The sequence below is a fragment of the Thalassophryne amazonica genome, chromosome 10, assembly GCF_902500255.1.
Source record: "Thalassophryne amazonica chromosome 10, fThaAma1.1, whole genome shotgun sequence".
NCBI lineage: Eukaryota > Metazoa > Chordata > Actinopteri > Batrachoidiformes > Batrachoididae > Thalassophryne > Thalassophryne amazonica.
The window spans coordinates 19,788,524-19,810,370 of NC_047112.1; the positions used below are offsets into that span (position 1 = coordinate 19,788,524).

At 45.3% G+C, this 21,847-nt stretch overlaps 1 protein-coding gene across 1 annotated transcript in view; it reads left to right on the forward strand.

Moving 5' to 3' along the window:
• The window catches only part of LOC117519456 (collagen alpha-1(XXIV) chain), a 240,449-nt gene that overhangs the window by 106,747 nt on the left and 111,855 nt on the right, over positions 1–21,847 (forward strand). The window contains 5 exon segments of the mRNA XM_034180800.1: positions 2,001–2,054; positions 5,385–5,429; positions 5,665–5,718; positions 6,214–6,267; positions 9,665–9,718. Of these exon segments, the coding sequence (XP_034036691.1) occupies positions 2,001–2,054; positions 5,385–5,429; positions 5,665–5,718; positions 6,214–6,267; positions 9,665–9,718 (261 nt within the window).

The window sequence follows — 21,847 nt, forward strand, 5'->3', positions numbered from 1 at the left end:
AGCTTATGAAGCCATCAGGTGGCTGGACAGAGATGTTTGGTGATGCCACTGTCTTTGCAGGAGATTGAAGGTCAAAGTTTTTTGGTTCCTCACGCTTCCCATCTTATTTTATGCTTGTCAGACTTGGATGCTAATTGTGACCAAAGGTGACATCCCCGTTCATGTCAAAAGAGCAATTACTTAAGCCCCATTTACACATAGACGGTAAACTCTCCCGGAAGCGTCCCGGCAGAGATTTTGCCCCCTCCGGGCCGTTTTAGGGATCAAACGCCGTAGTTAACGCCAGCGCATGGGGTCGTGGTTTGGTTCCGGCTTCACCGGGAATCGTCGAAAAAAATTATTCAACATGTCGAATAATTCAGGGAGTGCTCCCGGAGAAGTGGCCTGACGACGGAGACAACGAGAACAACGGCATTTGATACTTTTTAATCTCCGTGTCATCCCGCCCCTTCCTGTAGTGCCGCAGTTTACACCTCCGTAATTGGCGGCCGGCGTTGTATCCCTAACCAACGGCGTGTAAAACGGCGATAGAGCCCACATCGGCGTCCTCAAAGGCGTTTTAACCGGCGACAGAGGCAGACAAAACGGCGGCGCTAGCGGACAGTACGCTGTTCTAAACGCCACCTCCCAGTTAACGGCGTTCCAAACGGCCAATAGGCGGCGGTCAGTATAAAAACTCTAGCGCGCTGCATGCAGGCCTCTCACTCGCGGCCAGCTCCAGATATTTTTGCAGAGAAGCTCCAGTATGCCTCCTAAAATAAAATTGGCAGCGGCAAGGACTTACCAAGAGGTCTGGTTCAGAAGCAGAGGGTAGCCCTGTGGTGGAGACGGAGCAACACGTTGAGGAGGGGAAAAGGAGAGAAAAGAAAAGGCTGAGAGATGAGCTCCCTCCTCCTGCAGTGACAGGCATGTATTCCTGCTGCTTCAGCCTATTATACTCTGGGGGCGGTGCCGATATGCAAAAGTTCCTGGAGGAACGCAGGATTTGCCTGGATAAATCCAGCGGTACACAGGGCATTATTGGCGGCAGCAGAACACCACTGTTCTCACGCGCGTCTTACCTACGATTGTAAAGGATAGAACTGGGTATTAACCCCCGTTGCCTGACGTGTGCCGGATGCTACGGCGTCAAAACTCCGCTTTATTCAGCGGATTTAGCGGCGTTTTATCCACGTATTTGCGGCTAGTACAGCGCTCAAAACGCCGGCGAAATGCTCCGCCCCTTTCCACCGTGAAAACAGCCGGAACTACCGCGAACTTCGGTCTACGTACTACCCGCCGACAAAACCGTCTCTGTGTAACCTGGGCTATAGGGAGAATAAAGGTGAGGAGTATCACTTCCAATGTAAATCTTCAGCTCCAACATGCTGGCCATGTGACATGTTTCTCTGGGCACACAGATGCCTTAGTGTTGAGCACCATAGCACCTGGAGAAGGCCAAACAGTTGTTCGTATTTAATCTGACTGTGGCAGATGGATGGTTACTTTGGAGAGGTGGGGATGAACCGGTTGTCTGTCTAACTGGTTACCATCCAGGCCCCGAGGTGGTTCTGTAGTGTGGTGGATGCTGCAATGCCAACGGTCTCAGACTACTTCACTTCTTAGATAAGGCTACAGATATAGAGCAATAAAACAAGCAAGAGTTCCACAAATTTTCTGTAAAGCCCGCCTGAATTATTATTTAATTCCACTGTCATTAGTTGTGTTACTGAAACTTATATACTGAGCAAAACCTTTGGCACATCTTTAGATATATGTCATTAGAGGTACTGTGCACTTTCATCATGGAAAGTCTGCGGTAGGGTTGTGATGAACAGGAATGCAATGTGTAGGAAACATCAGCTATGCTCGCAGTCTCCATGTCATGTTACTGCCAAGAAGACAGTGGAAACTGACTGTGAGATCTGCATCATGTGACGGAGTAAAGATGGATGACGTTAGGCATGTTTATAGGCATACGCGTTACACAATTTCCATGTTCTTCTACCTTCTGTCCACAGGGTGACCCAGGGCTTGAGGGACTGAGAGGAATAACTGGTCTGATGGGACCTCAGGTAGGGTAGAGGCTTTCTACTGAAGTTGCACTGAATCCTGAGTGATTTTGAGAAATCGGTCTCAGTCATACTTAAGATAAGATAAGATAAGATAAACTTTATTAATCCCACAGCAGGGACAATCGCTTGTTGCAGCAGCAAGAGTCATTCAGTAGTAAAGAAACAAAATTCTATTAAATGGAGGTGACTAAAGTACAGTAGTGTTCAGAATAATAGTAGTGCTATGTGACTAAAAAGATTAATCCAGGTTTTGAGTATATTTCTTATTGTTACATGGGAAACAAGTACCAGTAGATTCAGTAGATTCTCACAAATCCAACAAGACCAAGCATTCATGATATGCACACTCTTAAGGCTATGAAATTGGGCTATTAGTAAAAAAAAGTAGAAAAGGGGGTGTTCACAATAATAATAGTGTGGCATTCAGTCAGTGAGTTCATCAATTTTGTGGAACAAACAGGTGTGAATCAGGTGTCCCCTATTTACAGATGAAGCCAGCACCTGTTGAACATGCTTTTCTCTTTGAAAGCCTGAGGAAAATGGGACGTTCAAGACATTGTTCAGAAGAACAGCGTAGTTTGATTAAAAAGTTGTTGGAGAGGGGGAAACTTATACGCAGGTGCAAAACATTATAGGCTGTTCATCTGCAATGATCTCCAATGCTTTAAAATGGACAAAAAAAAAAACAGAGACGTGTGGAAGAAAATGGAAAACAACCATCAAAATGGATAGAAGAATAACCAGAATGGCAAAGGCTCACCCATTGATCAGCTCCAGGATGATCAAAGACAGTCTGGAGTTACCTGTAAGTGCTGTGACAGTTAGAAGATGCCTGTGTGAAACTAATTTATTTGCAAGAATCCCCCGCAAAGTCCCTCTGTTAAATAAAAGACATGTGCAGAAGAGGTTACAGTTTGCCAAAGAACACATCAACTGGCCTAAAGAGAAATGGAGGAATATTTTGTGGACTGATGAGAGTAAAATTCTTCTTTTTGGGTCCAAGGGCCGCAGACAGTTTGTGAACTGTGGCTTGAATTCAGAGTTTGGGGGTTGTCTCACAGTGAAGACAGTGAAGCATGGTGGTTCAAGCATCATGATATGGGCATGTTTCTCCTACTATGGTGTTGGGCCTATATATCGCATACCAGGTATCATGGATCAGTTTGGATATGTCAAAATACTTGAAGAGGTCATGTTGCCTTATGCTGAAGAGGACATGCCCTTGAAATGGGTGTTTCAACAAGACAATGACCCCAAGCACACTAGTAAAGGAGCAAAATCTTGGTTCCAAACCAACAAAATTAATGCCTCGCAGATGTGAAGAAATAATGAAAAACTGTGGTTATACAACTAAATACTAGTTTAGTGATTCACAGGATTGCTAAAAAAGCACTTTGAACATAATAGTTTTGAGTTTGTAGCATCAACAGCAGATGCTACTATTATTGTGAACACCCTCTTTTCTACTTTTTTTTACTAATAGCCCAATTTCATAGCCTTAAGAGTGTGCATATCATGAATGCTTGGTCTTGTTGGATTTGTGAGAATCTACTGAATCTACTGGTACCTTGTTTCACATGTAACAATAAGAAATATACTCAAAACCTGGATTAATCGTTTTAGTCACATAGCACTACTATTATTCTGAACACTACTGTATATTGCAGTGTTTGCTGGTGGGTGCATAAAAACTGATGTGAACAGATTATGTAAAAATAGAATATAGTGAGTATAAATTAGACCTGTTCAAAATGTCAAATGTTACAAAAATCTTTTGAGCCACACGTTGTTCTTGTTCCACTAATAAAATAAAAGATCTGTGCCAAATTTTATTGTAATCGGACATTGTTTAGGGGTCTTCCACAAAGCAACAATTTTCCCCAAACACGCAATGTAGTAATCCAGTAATTCCAGTAATGTTCTCCTCTGGGTGACCAATCAACCACCACTTTTTCTGATTAGAAACCATCACATGCACCTGTAAAAGAAAAATGATGGCATCAGAGTCTTCTCCTGTTAGGGTGACGTTGCCTTGCCAGCGGAGGGAGACAAAAATGTGTCACTCTGGGGGACCTCTAAAACGTATCTGACTGATTTCAAATTTGGTCTCCACCTATAAAACCCGAAGTGGAACAAAAACAACATGTGGCTCAAAGTCTGTCACAACTTTTATTTTTTCACTATATAACATGAACAGTCCTAGTATAAGTATGTAGAGATATGGAAAATTATTGTACAGGATAAAATGCACAGATGTGCATGTAATAAAGCACAAAAGATGACTGTAGATGTAGTTAATAGTGCAAAATCAACAGGTGGTTATGGTGCTAAAACATTTTATTACATATTCTAATCCAGTTACATTTCTTCTGCAAATCTGATTGGTTAGTTGTGTGAGATTTCAGACCATAAAATATCGCATGGATGGTGGCAAAATATTCAACCGTTTCACATTTGATGTATTAATCCACTCCCTGAACATGCAAATTGAGGTTGTCGTCGGGTTTCGTTCACATTTTTCAACAGTTTGAAAATTCTGACGAAGTGCCAGTCTCCGAAAGTAAACGTCACATTTCTTGTTTAGTTTGGGCTTTGGTGTCCTTTGTTAGTGCCATGTGACCGGGACCTAAGGCACCTACAGTCTCATTCTCATGTAGGGGGTGAGAGGGGTTGTCCATAATTGATGTTAGCTTAGCTACCATCTTCCTCTCACATAGCCCAGTCTGCACGTAACAAAACATTTGACCCTGTAGGGTGCAACTGACTTGTAGTATTTGCTAACATGAACTTCTCACAAGAGTAACTCGCTTTTAGTGCCAGCCTCAAGTAGCCATTCAAGGAGCTACCAGATTTGACACTCTCATAATGGGTTTATTTTTCAGTACTGGAGGTTGCTGCTTGGTTTTAACATTATTATATTCTTTATGGTCATTATTAATAATCATCCATCCATCTATTTTCTATACCAGCTTATTCCAATTAAGGGTCACGCGGGGCTGGAGCCTATCCCAGCAGCAGTCATAGGGTGTGAGGTGGAGTACACCCTGGACAGGATGCCAGTCTGTCACAAGGCCACATATCAATAATTAACAATTCATTAATAATAAAATATTTTATATTTTAAACAGGTTGCCACTCAGTAAATTGCATTCTCATGCTGCTGAATTGTTTTAGTAGCTGCTGCAACATCTGGTTATTTGAGCAAGTTCAGAAAATGAATGAACTATTACAAACAAATTGACAAATTAATTATTTGACCCCTTTCCTGTCTATCTCTATGACGCTGTCATTCTTCTACTCTTCTTCCTGCCCTTCCTCGCTATGTGTCAGGGCCCAGGGGGACGAGCCGGCCTGCCTGGATTGAAAGGTGATAAGGTGATCTAAATATTCATATTATTGCAGTGTATGTGTTTGTAGTGTACATATTAGCCAACAAACAATAGCAAATGGAATGTATAAGTAGTACTAAAAATATTAGATTATGTCCACACTGTGTAAATTTGTTTTCATGGTATTCATGCTTATATTGAATTGTTGGATGTGGTGATATTGTCATCACCAGAGCAGAATTGTTTTGTGTTATTTCTCTGTATGATACTGTGAAATTCAGGGTGAAGTGGGACAAAGGGGTGAGTCAGGAGAGATGGGCTACCCAGGCGATAAGGTACGTGTATAATACTGTCATACAACAAGATTTGAAGGGAAATCCAGACGTGTACCATCTGGATGCCATTTGAATGGCATGTATAGAAAATTGAGGAAGTTGTAATTCTTTCCTAAAGAAATAAATTATGACGTTTAAGCAATGTTTTTGTTTGGATAAATGATCAAGTTTCTTTATTCAAATCACTACATGAAATTATTGTTGTCAATAAAATGTTGTACTTCCAGATATGCACTCTGTGATATGAAAATAATCCAAATGGAAAAGGTTGCAAATGCACATATCTAGAACTGCACTCAGCAGGGATTCAGTTAACCCATCTAACCCTGTTATTACAGACTTTTTGACCAAAAACAGTCACAGTGCTCAGCTCTAGGTCATGTTTGGTGTTTGATGACTCAAGTGCACATAACGAAAAGGACATCTGAGTGCGCAAATTTCTGCTAGGAGGCACTTGTGATACCAGTTTTATAGTGACATTGCTTTATCTTTTAGGGTGCTCCTGGACTACCTGGTCCTACTGGTCTAAGAGGGAAAGCAGGACCACAGGTATGGCTGTAGGGGTCTGCATGTATTTGTACGAGCAACAGATGAATGGCCAACATTGACAAAATGTGTATTTAATGTGTGTATATTTGTGTGTTATGTATGTATGCATATGGCCTGTTGTGTACTTTAAAGTGCAATTGATATTACTTTTTTTTTTTTTTTTTGGTCACTGATTCACTTTGTGATAGCATGTGTTTTGTTCTGCTGAAAAAAAAAATAATTGAACAATTAAATTGTGACTTAGTGGCTTAGTGGTTAACACTGATGCCTCACTGCAAGAAAATGGTAAATGGACTGCATTTATATAGCGCTTTTCCCAACTGCATCAGACGCTCAAAGCGCTTTACAGTAATGCCTCACATTCACCCCGATGTCAGGGTGCTGCCATACAAGGTGCTCACTACACACCTGGAAAAACAATATAGTGTCCGTGTCTGAAAGTTTGCATGAGACCCACTTCCAACACTAGCAGAGAATTTAACATGGCAGTTATATTTGGTGGTCAGATGACAGGTTTGAGTCAAATTAATCTGAAGCAAACAACAAAGGGAGCAAATATAATAGATCTGATTTACAATGGCCAAATAATATTAAATGGTCATTTATGTTTTTTAATTAAATCTAATAATTAAATGTAATTTTTTTTTATTAAATGTTAATTATATGTTGTATCCCAGGTATTACATACACTCTGGTATTATATTTATCTTGTCAACATAAATGTAATACCAGAGTGGTCTGCATGCACACAGGAGTTTGTGGGGGTTTTTTCAATAGGGATTTTCCACCTTAGTTTTTTTTTTACATAAATCCACCTGTACAAGCACTCTTAAAAAATAAATAAATGGAAATAAAAATCTCCATTCACACAAAAAACAAGGCGCAGGAACTGGAGCTGCGCCACCCTGTCCAAATCTCACACTTGGACAGGAGTGTGACAGTGGGACTCCAGCAGCCTCAGCAACATGGCTGTCTCCAGCTCTCTGCGTGGATACCATGGTCCCGGTTTGTGTGTTCAGTGCACGTGCTTTGGAGATCAGACAGCTTTCTCGGGACGGGTAGTCTTCCAAGAGGGGACAGTCTCCTCTGGAGGACAGACTCAGCCAGAACAGTGCAGTGCCGTGGATTAAATGCAGCTGGCGGGGGGCCAGCAGGTCTGACGGTCATTCTGATCTTTATCAAAGTGTCACAGCCCAACACATGTCTGTAAAATATAAACTATGTCCGTTTTGCTTTAATAGAATGAGGGCATCACTTAATCTAACCTGCATCATCAAACCCAACATCCAAGGTGTTAGTGAGGGGACTTTGTGCGTCAGGTTCACCTTGATACACAAGTCTTTGTCAAGATCTAACATATAGTACAAAATGTTTCACAGATTCAGCCCCAGTTGGTCATAATTACAAACATAACATGCCCAATGTCAAACTTGCCTGAGGTGTTAGTGTTCTACAGCCGTGGTCATTGTTCTCCTGCTTCTGGAGACCACCTGCCATAAACATTTTCCATCGATCTCTGCTCTGCCCAAACCTGATCATTCTGGTGTTTGACAGCTTTGACTGCCTGACAGTGTTGCCACAGTTACTTTGAAAAAGTAATCCAATTACTGATTACTGATTACTCCTTGAAAAAGTAACTTAGTTACTTTACTGATTACTCAATTGTAAAAGTAACTAAGTTAGATTACTAGTTACTTTTTTAGTTACTTTTCCCAGCTGCCGACAACAACCCTCTGCCACCTCAACATGACAATGATACCTGTTTTGCCAAAACTTACTTTATAGTCACCCTTTCTTGACTTCAATGAAAATAAATACTTGTTTTATAAAAAGTAAAATAAAGACCTCTTTCTTGACCTCATATTTAACTGTTGACAGCACTGTAACAGTAAAACTTGCAATTTCGAACCTACATTGTTTATAAATGTAACTATTAAATTCATTCTAGCATTTTTCTAACATTTAAATTCTCTCTAAATATTTTACTTGTCGAAATTAATATTATTTTAAGTAGTATTAGTAGTTGTAGTAAAAAAAAGGCTTCAAAACTGGACCTTTAATCTAGGGGTGTTGTGGGGGGGCACATCCTTGCCCCACGCCCCCATTCCATCTGGATTCGCCCCTACTTTGGCGTTTGAGCACAAAGAATGGATAACATTTATTTATGCAGAAAACAGGACCAGATTTACAGGTAAGAAAGTTTTATTGCGTTTTCACATCATGTGGTCCTCAGAAAGAGAGTTTAGGTGCATTTGAGTGGAAAATAGTGTTAGTTGTTGACGCGTCGCGGAGGATCAGCTGTTTTTAACGAGATGATACGGAGCAACTCAGCTCAGAATTCTAAATAAAGGAGGGGAAAAAGTATAAAAATGTCTTTGTAAAGCTCAGTGCAGGTGTGCTGATCACCGCGCTTTAAGAGGTGACGACGAGTCGAGCAGCTGCAAAAAACCGCGGATGAAAAGCTCACAGCTCTCTTAAAGTGGGCAGTTCAGTCGAACCCCGACCTCCTGCCCACAGACCAAGTTTAATGCTGCTATCGACCCACAATGAAAAATAATAGTAACGCACAGTGACATGGAGAAGTAACTTTAATCTGATTACTGATTTGGAAAGATTAATGCGTTAGATTACTCGTTACTAAAAAAAGTGGTCAGATTAGAGTAACGCGTTACTAAGTAACACGTTACCGGCATCACTGCTGCCTGAGCATACCTGACTGAGTTAATCAGGGATGACTACAACACGTAAGGTGGAAAAATAGGGCAATGTAGGACATTTGATCTCCAGGAGCATGTTGGTAATGACTTTTTTATGCTGTTCACACTTCATCTAAATGTTTACAGTCATGGTCCCAAATCCTTTTTCACAAGGCACCTTTGTGGAATACAAAAAACTATAAGATGAGAGTCTGCACACAATACTTCAGGTCAGATGTGGATGCATTTGTGCTGCACATTATCACAGCCAGCACAATGCAGAACTGCTTGGACCCAGGGTGGCAAGCACCCAGGTGTACACCTGAACTATCCACACATCAAGAAAAGTAGATATTACTCTACTGTAGCCAGGTGGTATGTGGCTGTCCAATGGGCTTTTCCAATTGCTGAGGTCTTCAACACCGAGGCATCCACACACTGGATTATGCACAAGGAAGGGCACCTCATTTGAGACAAAGCCATTCCAGTGGTACCCAAGGATCTTCAGAGGGATCTAGTAGTACCAAAAACATCCAGTCGTTGCCTTAAGCCATTGGATCACAACCATACAGATCCAAGAACACAATTGTTTTCTGATGTTTGTCTCATATCTTTGCTTGTCAGCAGCTTCAGCAATGACATGTTGAAAATATTAACAGTATGACTGGAAGAAGCAGTTTAATGGCATTTTGTGTTTACAGGGTAAAATTGGTGATATGGGACCTCGAGGACCATTTGGGCCTCCAGGTCCAGAGGTAAGACAACACACGCTTGCATTGTTTAATCAGTCAATCATCAACATTTATTCATATAGCCCTTTACAGCTGCCAGACTGTGTCCAGAGTGCTTTAGAGTAAAATGAAGGAACAAGAATTCATATAAGTAAAACAAACATCCAATAGAAATAAAGAGACTTAAAATAAAACATGGCACAGCACCACTAGCTATGAAAAGCCAGTTTAAATAAATAATTATTGAGCTTTGATTTAAAAAGTGCTAGGTCAGAAATAGTTCATGAATCAGAAGGTAATTTCTTTCACAGTCTGGGGCCAACCACTGCAAAAACATGATCGCCCCAGAGTTTGACATTGGAACATCTAAGTAAAGCTGACCATATACCTGTAGTGTTCTAGCGTAAGTGCGGAGAGTTAAAATTTCAGACAAGTAGGAAGGTGCAAGGCCATTAATATCTTTAAATACAAACATTAAAATCTTAAAGTCAGTTTTAAAATAAACTGAAAGCCAGTGGAGTGACTAAAGTACAGGCATAATATGCTCACATCTGGGAGTGTTCAATAAAAGATGAGCTGGAAAAAAAAATCAATTTGATAACAGAGTTTATCTGTTGATCAAACCTCAGACAGATACCAAATATCACTCCCAAATTGCTGACAGCTGGATTTAAAAAATTAGCCAGAAGGTTGAGGGTACAACATTGGCATGCCAGAATGTCCAAACACAATGGTCTCTGTTTTACCATCATTCGGGTAAACGACATTTTGAGACAGCCACTGCTTTACATCATGAACACAATTAAACAATGAATTCCGAGGATCACTTCCATTAATCCTCATAGGCAGTTAGATTTACAATAAATCTACATGTACAATAAAAATAGAACAGGGCCAAGAATAGAACCATGTGGCATGCCACAACAAAGAGGAGCAATTGATGAGGAGAGGTCACCAATCATAACAGAAAAACTCATCTCAGCCAAATAGGATTTAAACCACTTACCCACAGTGCCATGAATGCCAACAAGATTGCATCCACAGACAGGGTGATGTCATTATGTACTTTTAAAACTGTTGAATCAGTTCTGTGTCTAGATTTTTAACAAATCATTTTTAACAAATCATACGTATGTGACCAGGGCCTGAAAATACTGTACTTTATGCTTCTAATGTGATTGTGATTAATATGTGGAATATTGCAAGCAATCACAATTATATCTGCATCAAAGCTCAATGAACATAGAACTTGACATGAAGTCTGAGCAGCACAAATACAGCACACACCCCTGAATGATACAACCTGACCTATAATTAGTTATGTATAGCATTTGAGGTTATAGCTTCCAAAAGCATTCACAGTGTAGAAGACAAATGTTGAAAAAGGTGTTCATAAGTAGAGCTGGACTTACATACTTTGCTCTCTAGTGCAATATGGTACCTTAAACTTCATACAAATGACAAGCCAGGTTTCCTCAAGGGCGGCGAGGGCTTAAGAGAAACCCGTTTAATATGCCTTTGTTTCTTCTGGGAAAGAAATTTTCTTTTGTCCAAATGCACTCAACAGGATTTCAAATGAAGGGCAGCAAGGTGGATTAGTGGTTAGCACTGTTGCCTCACAGCAAGAAGGTCATGGGTTCGATTCCCACCTGTGGCCTTTCTGTGTGGAGTTTGCATGTTCTCCCCGTGTTTGCGTGAGTTCTCTCCAGGTGCTCCGGCTTCCTCCCACATCCAAAGACGCGCAGGTTAGGTGGATTAGGAACTTTAAATGGTCAGTAGGTGTGCATGCAGGTGTGAATGTGTTTGTTTGTCTACATGTGGCCCTGCGACAAGCTGGCGCCCTGTCCAGGGTGTTCCACATGTTGTGCTCTGTGACTGCTGAGATAGGTTCCAGCCCCCCCCCCGCGACCCTTAATTGGACTAAGCGGTTGAAGATGAGTGAGTGAGTGAGGATTTCAAATGGGATTTTACTCTGTTGAGAATGAGGACTGTAGACAGATACAGAGCAACAACAGAAATTCTCTCCAAAGAGAAGTTCAGCACTGCATCCAAATTAAATCACTCTACACAGCACGTGTAAGTGGAGCACCTGTTTATCAGATATCATGACAAAAAAATGTATTTTGGCCATATTTTCTTACACAAACAAGTGACGAAACCTTCCTTTGGGGTTTTTCTTGTACATGAGACATCTGTGACAGGTGTTTGACAAATACTTTTCCCCCATTATTCCAATCACACCACACAGTTTCCATTTCAGCTGCCAACAAAGGCATATTTCAAACTGATGATATATTAAAATGGTTATTTATGTTGGACAATGGTATTTGGACATTGTAATCCTGACAGGTCCTCGCTGATGTTGCAGGCCTTATCAGTTCTGCACCAGGTGCTTCTGAGTCAGGAGACTGCTATGAGTGCTAACCTCTGGCTGCACCTGGACTTTACCAGATTCTAGCATTGCGATACAATGAGTGAGAACTTAGTTCAAGTGAAATAGTAAGAGCACAATCAAAGGTCAGGACAGGTTGAGGTGCATGTATTCACAACACTTCACTTTTTCCACATTTTATTATGTTACAGCCTTGTTCTGAAATGGAATAAATTATTTTTTTCCCCTCAAAATTCTACTCACAACACCCCATAGACAACATGAAAATTTTTTTTTTTTTCAAATTTATTAAAAATAAAAAACTAAGGAATCGCACGTACATAAGTATTCACACCCTTTGCTCAATACTTTGTTGATGCACCTTTGGCAGCAATTACAGCCTCAAGACCTCTTGAATATGATGCCACAAGCTTGGTGCACCTATCTCTGCGCAGTTTTGTCCATTCGTCTTTGCAGCACCTCTCAAGCTCAATCAGGTTGGATGGGGAGCGTCGGTGCACAGCCATTTTCAGATCTGTCCAGAGATGTTCAATCAGATTCAATTCTGGGCTCTGTCTAGGACACTCAAGGACATTCACAGAGTTGTCCTGAAGCCACTTCTTTGATATCTTGGCTGTGTGTTTGGCTCATTGTCCTGCTGAAAGATGAACCGTTGCCCCAGTCTGAGGGCAAGAGTGCTCTGGAGCAGGTTTTCATCCAGGATGTCTCTGTACATTGCTGCATTCATCTTTCTCTCAATCCTGACTAGTGTCCCAGTTCCTGCTGCTGAAAAACATCCCCACAACATGATGCTGCCACCACCATGCTTCACTGTAGGGATGGTGTCTGGTTTCTTCCAAACATGACATCTGTCTTTCCTGCCAAAGTGTTCAATCTTTGTCTCATCAGACCAGAGAATTTTGTTTCTTATGGTCTGAGAGTCCTTTAGGTGCCTTTTGGCAAACTGCAGGTGAGCTGCCATGTTCCTTTTACTAAGGAGTGGCTTCTGTCTGGCCACTCTACCATACAGGCCTGATTGGTGGATTGCTGCAGAGATGGTTTTCCTTCTGGAAGGTTCTCCTCTCTCCACAAAGGAATGCTGGAGCTCTGACAGAGTGACCATTGGCTTCTTTGTCACCTCCCTAAGGCCCTTCTCCAAAGATCGCTCAATTTAGATGAGCAACCAGCTCTCGGAAGAGTCCTGGTGGATCTGAACTTCTTCCATTTATTGATGATGGAGGCCACTGTGCTCATTTGGACCTTCAAAGCAGCAGAAATGTTTCTGTACCCTTTCCCAGATTTGTGCCTGGAGACAATCCTGTCTCGGAGGTCTACAGACAATTCCTTTGACTTCATGCTTGGTTTGTGCTCTGACATGCACTCCCAACTGTGGGACCTTATATGTAGACAGGTGTGTGTCTTTACAAATCATGTCCAATCAACTGAATTTACCCCAGGTGGACTCCAGTTAAGCTGTAGAAACATCTCAAGAATGATCAGTGGAAACAGGATGCACTTGAGCTCAGTTTTGAACTTCATGGCAAAGGGTGTGAATACTTATGTACACGTGATTTCTTTGTTGTTTTTTGTTGTTGTTGTTCAATAAATTTGCAAAAGTCTAAAACAATTTTCACATTCTCATTATGGGGTATTGTGTGTAGAATTTTGAGGGAAAAATGAATTTCATCCATTTTGAAATAAGGCTGTAACATAACAAAATGTGAAAAACATGAAGTGCTCTGAATATTTTCCAGATGCACTCTGCATTGACCCTTTCCAGTGGTAGTCAGTGATAACCCAGATGTAATGGGTTTTTTGTTTTAATAAATCCATTTTCGTGTTGAACTGTTGTTTCCTTATTTCCATGTCCTTCCAACCATTATACCAGTCACTACACTTCAGCGTTATGTCGCTTGTGTGTGTGCTTCTTGGTGTGTGCTTTGTAAAAATCACTTGGTGCACATTTATCTTAAAGGCAATGGCAGGTGGCACTTTGATTGTTTGATTCTATTAATTCAATTCAGTTTATATATTTGATTGCCTGTTACCCACAATATGAATGACTTTCTCATCCCCTTTGCACCTAGCACCCTGGTCTACACTGAACCAGAAGCAGGCAGCCAGACTCAGAGGGATGTTTGCAAAAAAGTGCTTATATATAAAGTATAATAAAATAAAATAATAAAAATCATAACACTGAACAGCAAACACTGACTAGAGCCATAACTAATAATAAACAACCGGAACCGCACACCAAAAGAATACCAACACAGAAATAACAGACAACCACGGATGTGAACACAGTGAAAAATGAACCTCGAAGAACTTTCATGATAATCAAAAACAAAACCTGGAATAACATGGAAAAAAATGAGAAACTACAAATAAACAGATGAACATATGAGCAGACAGACACACCAGACACAGAGGATGGTAGAATGCATACATGCAGGAGACGGGGTGACAGGTGCACGCGCACACACACGGATGACTCAATGACGAATGAGGCCGCACACACACACACACACACACACACACACACACACACACACACACACACACACAACAGGTGCACATGAAGGAGCATACGAAGGGCTCACACACAAACATACCAGGACAGAACGTCAGACAAGACCCGGGAGGCAGAGAGGCAGACACGGGGGACAGACGTGATCAACACACATGACGGATGATGGCCACACACAGACACAGGCCGGGAGCGCACGCACCTACGTGGCAGGCCACACAGCAAGGACCCAAACACGAGGCACAGTACAAAAAACAATAAAACTCCACGAAAACATGACCCCACAAAGATGTTTGGATCAACATAGCAGGTAGCTGGAACATGCAGACATCATAAAAATGACATATGTTCTCTTAATTTTATTCTACACTGTGCTGCTTGTGAGTATTAAAAAAAGTTGAGAAAACATTGCACCAGTTTCAGCAGAGACCAGGGCCCGTATCCACGAAGCAGTCTAAGGCTAAAAATAGCTCCTAGTGATGTTATTCTAAGAAAAATCTTAGAATTGCTCGAATTCTTAGACATTTCTTAGAATTTTCCCTTGGTAAGATGAAAGTTGTCCGCTAAGCACCTTAGGCCTTAAGAGAGCTCCGAAGGTGCCAAACTGGTAAGACGAGTGAGGAGGGCTTTTAAGAAGCCTGAGTGTCTTAAGCAGAGAAGATGGCGGAAATGACAGAGAGGAAGAAGAGATATTCTCTGTATGTAGGATGGCAGTGAGTCAGTAAGACACTACCCGCTTGACCTTTTAAGTTAATTTACTGTCTTAATGTATTTCTAAATTATTTAGGTTCTTATCATATACACACTGTTAATATTATCATTATTTTTATTATTACTGTTGGGAATGTGTAGTGACACGGACCCACAACAGGGGGCGCAAATGAACGGTCAATAGATGAGCCAAAAAGTAACAATTTAATGTTGTGAATGTGCACAACGAACATACAGACAATCACAGAATATCATAACAGTCAATACACAGAGGTGACGTGTGGGCAGGCTCGAGGATAGAAGACGTCTGTCCTGAGAAGAGCCGGAACCACACGATTTCCGCCGCCCCAGAACCTGGTGAATACTGGAGCCGCCAAGTCCCGAATTCCCAGGTGATCACCGTCCCCGACTGTCGGATCTGGTACTGCTGGCGAAGAACAAAGACAGTCAAGTGTGGGTGTGTGTACACCCAGTAACAACAACGGTGGGAATGCCACCTCCACCTCTCATTCAATATGTTGCAGCGGTCTCAGCTGAAAAGGAGCGCCGTCTTGCACAGCCTCCTCACAAACGACCGGTTCTCCTGCAAATTCTCAAAATAACAGTTACAAATCTCACAAAAAGGCTGAGAGCGTTACCTCCTATGAAGTATGATATCTCGGCAACGAGGTGGAGATGACGTCTGGTCTTTATGGAGTGAGATGATGTTGAGTAGATGGGTGACAGCTGTCAAGAGGTAATGAGTGACAGCTGTCACCCCCGGCTGTGTCCATGGCGGCAGCGCCCTCTCGTGCCTGAAGCCCGCACTTCAGGCAGGGCGCCCTCTGGTGGTGGGCCAGCAGTACCTCCTCTTCTGGCGGCCCACACAACAGGACCCCCCCCTCAACGGGCGCCTCCTGGCGCCCGACCAGGTTTGTCGGGGTGTCGGCGGTAGAAGTCGGCCAGGAGGGCCGGATCCAGGATGAAGCTCCTCTTCACGGAGGAGCGTTCTTCGGGTCCATACCCCTCCCAGTCCACCAAGTACTGGAACCCCCGGCCCATCCGACGGACGTCCAGGAGCCGGCGCACCGTCCAAGCCGGCTCCCCGTCGATGATCCGAGCAGGAGGCGGCACCGGTCTGGGAGCACAGAGGGGTGAGGTGTGGTAAGGTTTGATGTGGGACACGTGGAAAACCGGATGGATCCGCAGTGAAGCCGGGAGTTGGAGCTTCACTGCGGCAGGAGTGAGGACTTTGAGGATCCGGAAGGGGCCAATGTACCTGTCCTGAAGTTTCGGGGAGTCCACCTGGAGGGGGATGTCCTTCGTGGAAAGCCACACCTCCTGCCCGGGCCGGTAAGCAGGGGCCGGGGATCGCCGGCGGTCTGCATGGGTCTTCGCCCTCGTCCGGGCTTTCAACAAGGCAGAACGGGCGGAGCGCCACACCCGACGGCACTTCCGCAGGTGGGCCTGGACCGAGGGCACACCGACCTCTCCCTCCACCACGGGAAACAACGGGGGCTGATACCCCAAACACACCTCAAATGGGGAGAGGCCGGTGGCAGAAGACACCTGGCTGTTATGCGCATACTCGATCCAGGCCAGATGGTTACTCCAGGCCGTCGGGTGTGCGGATGTGACGCAGCGGAGGGTCTGTTCCAATTCCTGGTTGGCCCGCTCTGCCTGTCCGTTCGTCTGTGGATGGTACCCAGACGAGAGGCTCACGGTGGCCCCCAGTTCCCTGCAGAAGCTCCTCCAGACGTGTGAGGAGAACTGGGGACCATGATCAGAGACGATGTCGGAGGGTATCCCATGCAGACGGACGACGTGGTGGACCAGGAGGTCTGCTGTCTCCTGGGCTGTTGGGAGCTTCGGGAGGGCCACGAAGTGGGCCGCCTTGGAGAATCGGTCTACTATCGTGAGGATGGTGGTGTTGCCCTGGGACGGCGGGAGGCCCGTGACGAAATCCAGGCCAATGTGGGACCAGGGGCGATGAGGCACCGGCAGCGGCTGGAGGAGTCCTTGGGCCTTCTTATGTACTGCCTTGCCCCTGGCACAGGTGGTGCAGGCCTGGATATATTCCCGGACGTCGGCCTCCATAGACGTCCACCAGAAGCGCTGCCGGACAACTGCCACGGTCCTTCGCAGCCCTGGATGACAGGAGAGCTTGGAACCGTGACAGAAGTCCAAGACTGCAGCTCTGGCCTCTGGTGGGACGTACTGACGGTTCTTCGGACCGGTTCCGGGGTCCAGGCTCCGTGCCAGGGCCTCCCGGACGGTCTTCTCCACGTCCCAGGTGAGGGTGGCCACGATAGTGGACTCCGGGATGATGGGCTCCGGTGGATCCGACAGCTCTGTTTTGACTTCGTCTTCGTGTACCTGGGACAAGGCATCCGATCTCTGGTTCTTGGTCCCGGGGCGATAGGTGATCCGGAAGTCAAAACGCCCGAAGAACAGTGACCAGCGGGCTTGCCTGGGGTTCAGCCGCTTGGCGGTCCTGATATACTCCAGGTTCCGATGGTCAGTGAAAACTGTGAATGGCACAGACGCTCCCTCCAACAGGTGTCTCCACTCCTCAAGAGCCTCTTTCACCGCAAGGAGTTCTCGATTGCCGACGTCATAGTTCCGTTCAGCCGGGGTCAACCTGCGGGAAAAGTAGGCACACGGGTGAAGAACCTTATCGGTCTCTCCGCTCTGGGACAGCACGGCTCCTATCCCTGAGTCAGAGGCGTCCACTTCAACCATGAACTGGCGGCTAGGGTCGGGCTGCACCAAAACTGGCGCAGTAGAGAACCGTCGTTTCAACTCCTTGAACGCGGCTTCGCACCGATCCGACCAGGTGAAGGGGACTTTTGGAGAGGTCAGGGCTGTCAGGGGGCTAACTACCTGACTGTAGCCCTTAATGAACCTCCTATAGAAATTAGCAAAGCCGAGGAACTGTTGCAAGCTTCCTACGGCTTGTTGGTTGGGGCCAATCTCTCACCGCCGCAACCTTGGCCGGATCAGGGGTGACGGAGTTGGAGGAGATTATAAACCCCAGGAAGGACAAAGACGCGCGGTGAAACTCGCACTTCTCGCCCTTCACAAACAGTCGGTTCTCTAACAACCGCTGCAGGACCTGACGTACATGCTGGACATGGGTCTCAGGATCCGGAGAAAAGATGAGAATATCGTCCAGATATACGAAGACGAATTGGTGCAGGAAGTCCCGCAAGACGTCGTTAACCAAGGCTTGGAACGTCGTGGGGGCGTTGGTGAGGCCGAACGGCATGACCAGGTACTCAAAGTGACCTAATGGGGTGTTAAATGCCGTCTTCCATTCGTCTCCCTTCCGGATCCGAACCAGGTGATACGCATTTCTAAGATCCAGCTTAGTAAAGATTTTGGCTCCATGCAGGGGGGTGAACACGGAATCTAACAATGGCAACGGGTATCGGTTGCGAACCGTAATCTCATTCAGCCCCCTGTAATCAATACATGGACGAAGTCCGCCATCTTTCTTGCCCACAAAAAAGAAACCTGCCCCCATCGGGGAGGTGGAGTTCCGGATCAGCCCGGCAGCTAATGAGTCCCGGATGTAGGTCTCCATTGATTCGCGCTCAGGTCGTGAGAGGTTGTACAGCCTGCTGGACGGGAACTCAGCGCCTGGAACCAAATCAATGGCACAATCGTACGGACGGTGCGGGGGAAGGGTGAGTGCCAGATCCTTGCTGAAGACGTCAGCAAGATCGTGGTACTCAACCGGCACTGCCGTCAGATTGGGAGGGACTTTGACCTCCTCCTTAGCCTGTGAACCGGGAGGAACCGAGGATCCTAAACACCCCTGATGGCAGGTTTCGCTCCACTGAACCACCACCCCAGACGGCCAATCAATCCGGGGATTGTGCTTCAACATCCATGGGATGCTCAAAATCACGCGGGAGGTAGAAGGAGTTACAAAAAACTCAATCTCCTCCCGATGGTTTCCAGATACTACCAGAGTTACTGGTTGTGTCTTGTGTGTGAGTAAAGGGAGGAGGGTGCCATCTAGTGCCCGCACCTGCAATGGTGAAGGAAGCGCCACCAGAGGGAGCCCTACCTCCCTTGCCCATCTGCTGTCTAGCAGATTCCCTTCTGACCCCGTGTCCACCAGTGCTCGGGCTTGAAGGGTTAAATCCCCACTCAGGATTGTGACTGGGAGTTGTGTGGCAATTTGTGTGTGTCTCACTTGAATGGTTTGACCCCTCCTTAGCCCAGTCTCTAAGGGCGGTTGTTGTCGTTTTGGCCATTTGGGGCAGTTTCTCTGTGTGTGCTCAGTTGAGCTGCAGAGAAAACACTCTCCACAGATAAGCCTCCCCATTTTGGCCCTGTGCGTTTCCCTAACAACGTCAGCAGGGGGAGCTGTTGCCCCACAAAGCGCTGCGGCTGTGGAGCGTGGGGAGGGCGGCGCCTTATCGAACCCGGAAGGGAGAGGGGCGGCGCGTATCCGGCCACGTCCTTCGCCTCGCTCCCGACGGCGTTCCTCCAACCGATTGTCTAACCGTATAATGAGATCGATAAGCCCATCTAAATCCCGCGGTTCCTCCTTAGCTACCAGCTGCTCCTTCAGAACCAACGACAGCGCAACGTTATTCCAGCCGGACCTCGCAGCCGCGATGCGGAAGTTGACTGCATAAGCGGCTGCGCTCTCGCGTCCCTGTCTCATTGACAGCAGCACAGTTGAAGCGGCCTCTCCTCTGTTAGGGTGATCAAACACTGTTCTGAACTCCCCCACAAACCCAGTGTATGCTGATAACAACCGTGAGTTCTGTTCCCAGAGCGCCGTAGCCCAGGCGCGTGCTTTACCCCGAAGCAGAGCAATCACATAAGCTATTTTACTAGCATCTGCCGCGTACATGACGGGACGTTGTGCGAAGACGAGCGAACACTGCATAAGAAAGTCCGCGCACGTCTCCACACAACCTCCGTACGGCTCAGGAGGGCTTATGTATGCTTCAGGGGATGGTGGGAGGGGTTGTTGAACCACCACTGGAACGTTTATATCCTGCACAGGGTCGGCAGGAGGACGAGCCGCAGCAGCGCCCTGAGCGCTCGCCGCCATCTGTGCGGAGAGAGCCTCCACCCTGCGGTTCAGGAGGATGTTTTGCTCAGTCATTTGATCCAACCGAGCCGTAAAGGCGGTGAGAATGTGCTGCAGCTCACCAATCACGTCTCCTGCAGACGCCTGCGCTCCCTGCTCTCCCATTGGTCGTTCAACAGCCGGGTGACGCCCCTCGGAGTCCATGACGCTGGCCGAGATATCCTGTTGGGAAAGTGTAGTGACACGGACCCACAACAGGGGGCGCAAATGAACGGTCAATAGATGAGCCAAAAAGTAACAATTTAATGTTGTGAATGTGCACAACGAACATACAGACAATCACAGAATATCATAACAGTCAATACACAGAGGTGACGTGTGGGCAGCTCGGGATAGAAGACGTCTGTCCTGAGAAGAGCCGGAACCACACGATTTCCGCCGCCCCAGAACCTGGTGAATACTGGAGCCGCCAAGTCCCGAATTCCCAGGTGATCACCGTCCCCGACTGTCGGATCTGGTACTGCTGGCGAAGAACAAAGACAGTCAAGTGTGGGTGTGTGTACACCCAGTAACAACAACGGTGGGAATGCCACCTCCACCTCTCATTCAATATGTGCAGCGGTCTCAGCTGAAAAGGAGCGCCGTCTTGCACAGCCTCCTCACAAACGACCAGTTCTCCTGCAAATTCTCAAAATAACAGTTACAAATCTCACAAAAAGGCTGAGAGTGTTACCTCCTATGAAGTATGATATCTCGGCAACGAGGTGGAGATGACGTCTGGTCTTTATGGGAGTGAGATGATGTTGAGTAGATGGGTGACAGCTGTCAAGAGGTAATGAGCAACAGCTGTCACCCCCGGCTGTGTCCATGGCGGCAGCGCCCTCTCGTGCCTGAAGCCCGCACTTCAGGCAGGGCGCCCTCTGGTGGTGGGCCAGCAGTACCTCCTCTTCTGGCGGCCCACACAACAATTACTATTGGTATTATTAATTTTGTTATTTTCTTTTATTATTGCGTCTATTTTAATTTTATTTTAAATGGACCACAATAGAAATAAGTGTTTTCAGATTGTTGTGTCATGCATGTATTTTTAAGGCATTTACAGTTCTATTATGTACTCACAATGAACATACTAAAACTCATGCATGCTTTTAATATATAGATATTCGGCATGTGAATGATGTATGTTCAAACATTTTCAAGCTGTGTAACAATTCATTTAATTATGCTGAGTTTCGGAATCATGACATTAAGTTATCCATCTTACTGCAGTTCAGGTTATATGATTGGTTGATTTCACTCTCCATTCATGACTAGGAGGCCGAAGTGCATTTGTTTTTTTATTTCTCCTCCCCTTTCCGTGACAGCCATTCACAGCTCTTAGAGACTGCATCATACCTAGCAATGGGGTCAACCCCGCCTCCTCACAAAGATCAGAGTTTCTGTCCCCTCCTTGCTCAGACTTGCTCTCAGATACCTGCTGGCTCACTCTTAGGCTAAGATTCCTTGCCA